Source organism: Parasteatoda tepidariorum, chromosome 5, assembly GCF_982258835.1.
Source record: "Parasteatoda tepidariorum strain Cologne lab strain chromosome 5, Ptep-v5.0, whole genome shotgun sequence".
In the NCBI taxonomy this organism is placed as follows: Eukaryota; Metazoa; Arthropoda; class Arachnida; order Araneae; family Theridiidae; genus Parasteatoda; species Parasteatoda tepidariorum.
In genome coordinates this window covers 41,829,484-41,838,704 of record NC_141759.1, presented here as the reverse complement: position 1 = coordinate 41,838,704, position 9,221 = coordinate 41,829,484, and the positions used below count along the sequence as shown (strand labels likewise).

Below are 9,221 nucleotides of genomic sequence, written 5' to 3'. Positions count from 1 at the left end.
GGAGGCTAATACTCGATTTAGGATTTGTATATAAGAAGCGATCCCGCAATTCAATGCTGATAGAAAGGGAAGATATATAAGTGTGGCGACGTCAATTTTTAAGACAAATTCGTCGGTACCGAAATGAAGGAAGGAACATAATTTACACCGATGAAACCTGGGTGAATTTTGGTCACACAAAAGAAGCAGTTTGGCAAGACACATTTATAAAGAGACCGAAAGATGCATTTATGTCAGGCCTCTCAACTGGACTAAAAGCGCCTTCCGGAAAAGGATCCAGGTTGATCATTACCCATGCTGGAGGTGAGAATGGTTTTGTCAAGGAAGCTGAAGATATCTTTAAAGGAAAAAAAGGTAAAGGTGATTACCATGAAGAAATAAATGGTGATTACTATGAAAATTGGTTTCAAAATAAGTTACTCCCCAACCTTGCTGCCAATAGCATTATTGTGATGGACAATGCATCATACCACAGTGTTTTTGTGGAAAACATTCCTAACTCTTCCACCAAAAAGGATGACATTCGACAATGGCTGACATCGAAAAACATTTCCTGGAGCTTTGACATGCTAAAAGCTGAACTTCTGCTCCTCGTGTCTAATGTCCGTAACAAATATGAGGGCTATCGGGTTGATAGACTAGCCGAGCTTCAAGGGCATACTGTTTTGAGACTGCCACCTTACCACTGTGAACTTAATCCAATTGAACATATTTGGAGTATTGTGAAAGGTAAAGTTGCAGCCGAAAATAAAACATTTAAAGAGAATGAAGTGAAACAGATCACGAAAGAAGCAATTCAAAATATTTCTACTGAAACATGGAAGAACTGTGTTAGCCATGTTATTAAAGAGGAAGAACTAATGTGGGAACTTGACGGAATGTGTGATTTTACCGTTGAAAGTTTGGTTATTAATGTTGATCCTGAATCAACTGAGACTGCTTCCGAAGGAGACACCAGTACTGATGAAGTTGTGTGTATGTCATCATAAATGATACATGAATTAATTTTTTTATTTTTAAGGAATAAATCTTGCAGTGTGTCATCCTTAATACCTACTAAGCTAAACAACTAACTACTAAGTTTAACAACTAAAAACACAATAAAAAGAGCTAGTAAATAACTTGTTTTTAATAGTATTAATCTGTAAAAAAAAACTATCGAAAAAAATAATTCCTTTAAGCATATTTTGTTTCAAGTGGACACATTTAAAAGTAAAAATAGGTACTATTTAGCTTTTTTTCTAAAGTGTAATAGAACAGTAACAATGTAAAGGGGAAATTTAAGAGACTGTGTATACAAAAATGAATTGGTCAAATAAGAATAGAATATTCTAATGTAAATATAAAGAAAGGTTGTGGTGTAAAAATACTGTTGAAAGGCTGAAGAAAATGATAGACTGTTGGGAGCTTAAATAAATATTTAAAAAAAAGATTTTTTTAAAATAAATAATTGAAATTGTGATTTTATTTAAAAAATACTTGAAATTGAGATTTTTTTAAAAGTGATATAAATCAAAAATTTTTTTTTAAAATCTATTTATTTAAATCATTGACACCCTGATATTTAGGTTGAGAAAAATATTGATCAATTGAAAAAAAAATTACACAATAATATCAGATTTATTTATTCAAACATTTGAGTATTGTTTTGAAATAATTTGTTAAAAATTAAATTTTTAAATATATAAAATTATGTAAAAATTAAAATAACAAACTCATAAATCGAATATATTAAAATTCTATATTTTTTAATTTATAAAATTTCAGAATATAAAGTTTACATATATTTATTATACTAGATTACTTAATTATGATTACGTAAAATGAATCTTTAAATTTATTATAAGTGTTTCTGATAATTTGACCAATGATTTTCTAACAATCAAAGCGCCAAACAAAATGCTTAATCCGATTATTGCGCCAAATTGGAAGCTAGAAGAGTGTGACGTCATTTCGATCCTGCTCCTTACAACCCTACGGCTAAACTTATTTCTCCTTCTTCCTTCGCCAGCCGTGACGTCATTGTCAAGAAACTTTGCATTCTAGTATAGCAGTGAGAAGCTACCACACACCCTATTAGGCATACTTTATTTGACTGACAGGGTATCGATTAACTGATGTGCTGGACAAATGACCAGTTTCTTTATTTAGGGTACATATTACACCCATTTCTGTTTTCCCATGTATTGGTCTAATATCGGATGGTATTTTGGCCAGATATGGTATTTCGGACGCTATCTTAATGGCTCAAGAGGGTGACCTCAAATAAGCTAATTATTAAATGCAGAAGATATTTTAAGTTACAAAATCAGACAAAAAAATGGATTTTCTCTGAATAAACATACCTACTTTTCGATGAATTCGGATTTCCGACTCCCAAAATATAGGGGGTAGCCACAATCTGGGAAATATGGTCCCAATAGTTTGGTCAGAATAGAACTCTAAAGTTTGAACCCCGTTATGTTAATTTCACTTTTTGTGCATTTCGCTATATTTCGAGAACTTTTTAAGCGAATTGAAACATTTTTGCACATATCTATAAAATTCGTTCATCCAAAGATAATTAAGCGCAAAAAATAATTTTTCGTGAATATTTATCATTGTTTATTTATTATTGTTTATTATTTTTAATAATGGTCGAAATTTTTTAAAATTTCGACCAAGTGTAGTGTGTCTACCACTACAAAAATACAATTCCAATCCAATAGTATATAAGACATGTTAACTCGAATCTTTGTTGGGGTATCTTTTCATACATGAAGGTTATAACTTACTCCCCACATTGGTGACCCGAATGTGATGTGAACATGCCTATCTCGACTCGACAGTAACACCCACTTCGATTTGAACAAGCCTACTTCGATGGATGGTTCACCTTGAACAGTTGATTTGCTACTTGCGACATTATCCACCTCCTCGAGCTGTTGCTACTCAGTCTCGATCAAACACAGCGTCGGCCTGCATACACTCGCCTGTTCCTGTTAATGTCAACATATGAGCAACGACGACAGTGAACTTAATACAGCTCTCACGGTCAACAAAAGTACGGTGATTTTAATACAGCTCTCCCGTATTCTCACAAAACAGCAATGAACCAACTAGTGGTATCGAATTCTATCACTGATATTAATTCTGGAGGAGGAGTACTGTAGTGTGTCTACCACTACAAAAATACAATTCCAATTCACTAATTTATAAGACATTTTAACTCAATCATATGCTGGGTACCTTTTCATAGAAGAAGGTTGAAATGGTCGATAACTCACTCCCCACAGTAAGGAATACAAATTTTTGCATCATTTCAAAGATTGGCGATCGAAATGGGCTGCAGGTGGCGTAGAGCAGAACTCTTTTCCTATGGCAACACTTCACATGCTTTCCCCATTAGCGTGTGGAAAGTCATAGAGGAAGGAAGTACGTTAGTTTCTCTCTTGATTTTCATATAGATTAAAATCTTTCAACTTGAAACACTATATGAAACTGAAAACTGCATTAAACATAGTTCTAAAGAAAAGTATCATGGAAATTTTAAAAAATAATTTGATTAAGGTGGTCCTAAAGCCGTATACCTGTAATGTTAAAAACCGCCGAACAGTTACACAGATTAAATAGCGTACTAAGGGTCTCGAAATTTTTCACGACATTTAAAAATCTTGTTCGCCAGAACCTAAAATGTTTATTTTTGGAAAATTAGGTTGTGAATTATTTTTAAAAGCATATAAAAATTTTGTTACATTTGATTTTGTAGTTCTGGTTCTGGAAATTAGATGGCGCTACAAGGCTACGAGAAATGTGAATTTACCGCTAGTGAGGACAATTTGCGAAAAAAAGCATGAAATACTTATTTATATTCTCATTAATTGCAAATTCTTTTTGTTTTAGGTATTAATACAGATTGTTAGCTTTATTCCAATAGCAGTTTTAAATCATTTTATTCAGTATTTAATTTGTTTAACTGTTCGGGAGAAAAGTCACTAATTAATAATTTTTCCAGCATCGAAAATCAGAATATTTTGTTTTTTCAGTTGTTTACGAACGCGCTTGAAAGAGAGTTATTCAGGATTTAGCGACTAGCATCAGCAATTTTAATGTTTACATTGATATCACGTATCATTTATGTTGTTTCTTCACATTTAAATTCGAAATAAACTTGAAAGTTGAACCAAAGAAAAATCGTTGGAAATCTAGATGCAAAGGTGTTAAAACATCGTATTTCTTATGTTAAAACTTAGAGACATAAGAATAATTTAATCTACATACTCTGTTGAAATTTCTGACAAATGTCTCAAAATAAAATTATCTGCTAGTTAGTTTTACTAATATTTATACGCTACTAAAATATTTCTATTAAAATCGTTATATTTTCTAAACGAATAAGAGCTCAATATTTTTTTGTTTTCTCAAGAATCGGAAGTTTAAAAAATTGTATTTAATGTTAGTACGTACACAAAAAATCAATTTCAATCTTGCATTATTTGGAAATTATTATTATCAAATAAAATAGATGATCCTGTTAATTAATGACCTATTATTAATAATTTTTTAAAAATATATATATAACGATTAAAGTGTTAAATTCACTTTTTGTGTATTAAGTGTTGATGGCACTGGAATTTCTCAAAAGAATTTTAAAATTTGCAAGCATTTTTTCTTCAAAAGCATCTACTAGAGTTTTTAGTACGGATAATTTAATTAAAAAATATAGCTTTACTTTTGAGTATTTTATTTATTCAAAAAGCAGTATTGTGATGGCAAATTTTTCAATTTGAGAGAACTAAAATTTACAAATTTTATAAATATGATCTTTCTTTTTTTTTCTTCTGAAAATAGCATATTGAACTTTTGCAATTTATTTTAACTGCAACTAATTTTAACTAGAACCTGGTTACAGTGGTTTCACTCTTTTTATTTATTTGTTTATTTTATAACATAATTTAAAGTTTATTATAATAATAAAGAGTTGTTACCTTATGCATACACATACATTTATTAATTTTTTGCCCATTTAAATTTTATTATATTTAAATTATATTATATAGATGAATATTGATAAAAATATAAGCAATTTTGCATTAATAAAAAATGCTTAATTTATGATTATCATAACAAAAACAATCAAACGACAGTATGCCATGCTCCTGTATACATTCCTACTGCACCCTATTAAAAGAAATTTTCTACATAAGCAAGGTATACACACTTCCTGTGAAATAATGGCATTGCACTGTGTGATTTTTGTTTTTTCAGCCCTTGGTTTTTCAAATTAACCATGTTTATGATTATAAAAAAATATTTGAAAGTATTTACATTTTTAAATGTAATATAGAAGATTTTTGTATTAGTATATCCTTCAAAATAAGTGACATTAAAGCAGTAGCATTTAATTGAATGTATTAAAAATTTCTGATTATTCTGTTTGCGCTTTTGAAATTCGAATAATACTTTTATTTTCGTCCAACTAAGATTATTAAAACCCTTTTATATAAGATAGGTTAAATTTAATTATGTCAAATTATAATTTGAATACCTTCAGTTTGAAAGCCTTTGTTTTTTATTAATATCAATTAATATTAAAACATGCAGTCTATAAATGTTGATTATTGCTTCACTTTTAAAATATCAGTTTTTAAAGGAAACACAATTGTCTAATAATGACTGATGTTTTATAGTTTTGCTAAATGGTAGAATAGAATTGTATTACCAGTGCTTTTGCAGATGACTTTTTTACCTTTTTTTTCATTCCATCTGATTAAGAAAATGTTTAAAAAAAGTTTATCTATTTTCGATAGTTTCGATTATATAACTTCAGTTTTATCCAGGATTGGCATGATTCTTTTTTTTCTTGAGACATTCATTTAAGAAAAAAGAAAAATTTTAATGCGGAATTTATCCCTATATTCACAGTGTTGTTAAGTTTTTTTAAATTTTGATTTTATCAATATTAAAAGTCGTATCTAAAGTAACAAAAAGGAAAGAAATGTATGTAAATTATTTGATGTCAAAAATTAACTGATAAGTGTAAAAAGATACTAGTATTTGTTAATAAAAGCTCCATGAAACCTTCAAATTGTACCATATATAAATAATAATGTTAAATAATTTGTTGTTTAATAACCATTATACATATTTAGTGTTGTTTATCTGATAGCAAAAACTTTAAAAATTCTGCAGCAGTTCGATCAAAGCCTAAGAGGTTTAAATTAACACTCTTTGCATTAGAATTCTGCAAATATTCTTTACTACTCTTTTCAAAGTAATTTTATATAGTGATATGGTTGAATGAAATGACCAATCTAAATCCTGTAAATGTTATTATACAAATAGTGACGAAAGTTAGGTTTTGTGTTCGAACTACGAAATTCTTTTTCAGTCTTCCTGTTTTTATATAATTTAAAATTTTACTTCCTTTGGCAATTTTTTTACGTTTTTATTTAAAAAAAAAAAAAACTTTATTCTTTTAAATGTAACAAAAGTTTTAAATGTAACCACTAATTAAGAAATGCAGTCCAGAAATATAGTTGACTTTTTTTTTTTTTTTGTATTAGCTCAATTGACCATCAGAAACATTTTATTAAAATTATTTGCCATGGTAGATTGTTTTTTCCTCTTATTCAAAATATTTACCTTATTTTTACCCAAAATGATGAGTTAAATTAAAATGTTTTCCTTAAATTAAAGGAATTGAGACCAAAAATATATGTTGGTTATGAAAATCATATTTCTAATCTCATTTCTTAGGATGTACTTTTTATGTCTTGATCAAAGTTGTAACAATTGAACTGAAATTGTTGAAATTTTTTTTTTTGATATTTAAATTGAATATTTTTTTTTTTTTTTTTTTTGTGAAATGATAATTTTTTAGCTTTGATGGATTCCCTCTCCATGAAATCTTCACTATATTAGGAAACTTTTCTCTATTTATATTTTTACCTTAGGTTATGCAATTTGGAACTAAAATTATAAATATTATTTTGGTGTGTTTAATAACAGACTTAAATCACAAAATTTATTAAAAACATGTGGTGTAACTACCAATATGATTATTAAACATCGATTCACTACACATAGTCATGAACTTAATACAACTCTCATGGCTAAAGCTCAAAACCTGGTGACCTTAATCCAGCTCTCCTGGTCTTTCACAAATACAGAGGGGATGAATTGTGGCGTAACTACCACTACTATTTTTTAACATCAATTCACTTATATATAAGACATGATAACTTGATTCAATTTTGAGATACCTTTTGATAGATGAAGGTTGGCATTGTCTAATGGCTCGTTCACTGCAAAGTCTCTCTTTTCTTTTCTTTATTTATGGGGTACTCAAACCCAGTAAAATTTTAGGATATGGTACAACTCTAATTCAAACATTCGTTACATCAGTAATAATCTTTTATTCCAGCTCAACATCGAAAATAAAAGTGGACCTCAAATTTATATTAATATAGTAATTATTAAGATAAGTTTTGACTTTGATACTTTTTATACAATCCAAAAAGAGTTTTATTTTATTTTTCTTTAAGTAAAGAAAAATTGGTACTTTAAAAAAAATTAGGACACGAAACAAACATATTGTTTTATTGATTTTCCGAATAATTTATTCCGTATTCGACGACATTTGCTGATCACCTAATTATTTATTTGGTTCACATAATTGTGAGTAGTAACTTGTTGCGAAATGAATCGTTTAAAATAAATTGAAGTTTAAAAAAAAAAAAGAGAAGATTTGTTAGTTTCACAAACTGATAATTTTTTCATATTTTAATATCTTTAATTTAATAATTTTTTAAGTTACTTTAATAGTGATGCTTTCTGTATTTATCTTTTAAATAATAAGTATAAAAAACAAAAAAACGAAATATTCATAATATTGAATAATGGAATATGCTGTTACAAGAAATAATAAGCAGCTTTCGTTAAAAATATGAAATAATACAGTAATGCATTAGCTTAATGTTTTAAAACATTTCTAATTTAATTGCTAATCTCCTAACAAAAAAAGAAAGAAACAGACTGGACATCATTTACCAAGGCCGGATTTACGTATAAGCTGTAGCTTGGGGCCCCGAGATGACAAGGGCCCTCAGAAGCCCAAAATGCTTCTTTTCTGCATTATCGGACATAATAAATATAAATAAATGACTGAATAAAACAAAAAACTTCATTGTCATTAGAATGAAACATATCATCTTTCAAGCAATTTAAGTATTAATAAATTATTTATAAATAAATTTTTTAGTTTAAAAGATAAAAAAGTTTTTTTTTTTAACCCCTTCATTCGATCATTAGACTATTTAATATCTGTTTCTAAGGATCAGAATTTTCCTTTTGTTTTACTTTAAAAGTGTACAAATTATATATTCAATGCTTTCATGTGATATGCAGCAGTTTTAAATAGCACTTAAAAATATCTAAAATGACTGAAATTGTCAATTCAAAAAACAATTACTTTTGAATATGAAATTAAATAACTACACACATTTGTTTTGCAATCTCATTTTATATAGCATTATTTAGAGGAGACAGTTGCGTGTGGATGTGATGATGACGTAATGAAAGAGGCATACAAAAAAAGCAAATTTCAGTTAAAATCCTCAATATTTTATTTTTAAACTCCTCGAAAAATGTAGTAAAAGAGGTATGCAAATTAACTGTCGCAATCATATTAATATTAAGTAAGAACGAAACAGAAATGATAATGTTGAATCACAAATGAGACAGGTGGTATGAAAGACATCGAAACCTATTTGATTGGTTTAGGCGTTTCTAAAATTCTGAAATCTATCAGGCTTTAATTTTTTTTTCTGTCACAAAATTTATCAGTAATTAAAAATAATACATTTATTCCCAATATTGGTTCTGTTTTTTCGTTGATTAAAATGTTTAACATTAACAGATAGTTGTCTTTTAAAACATTCCATTCCATAATAAAATTCATTCCATATTCTACAATTGTAATTATCTAAAACTAATTGATATAAAGCATTAGTGTGTTTCATTGATATGTTGAATGCTCGTTTTGACTGGATGCTGCTCTTGCACATCCTAGCCACTATACACAAAGAGACGAGCTGATACTTCAAACCCGTATTACATTTATTCTCTCTGATATTTAATAGACCCTTTAATAAATCCTTAAAAATATAAGCCAAAAATTTACATAAATAATGACAATTTTTATTCTTGCACTAAAATTTAACAAATGTACTTGAAACAAT

General features: G+C 28.3%; 1 protein-coding gene across 1 annotated transcript; it reads left to right on the top strand.

Annotated features, from left to right (window-relative positions):
- The first annotated feature begins 230 nt into the window (after window positions 1–230).
- Window positions 231–989, top strand: LOC147809033 (uncharacterized). Its single transcript, XM_087162752.1, has one exon. The coding sequence runs from the start codon at window positions 231–233 to the stop codon at window positions 987–989; it is 759 nt and encodes a 252-aa protein (XP_087018878.1).
- Window positions 990–9,221: the final 8,232 nt, after the last annotated feature.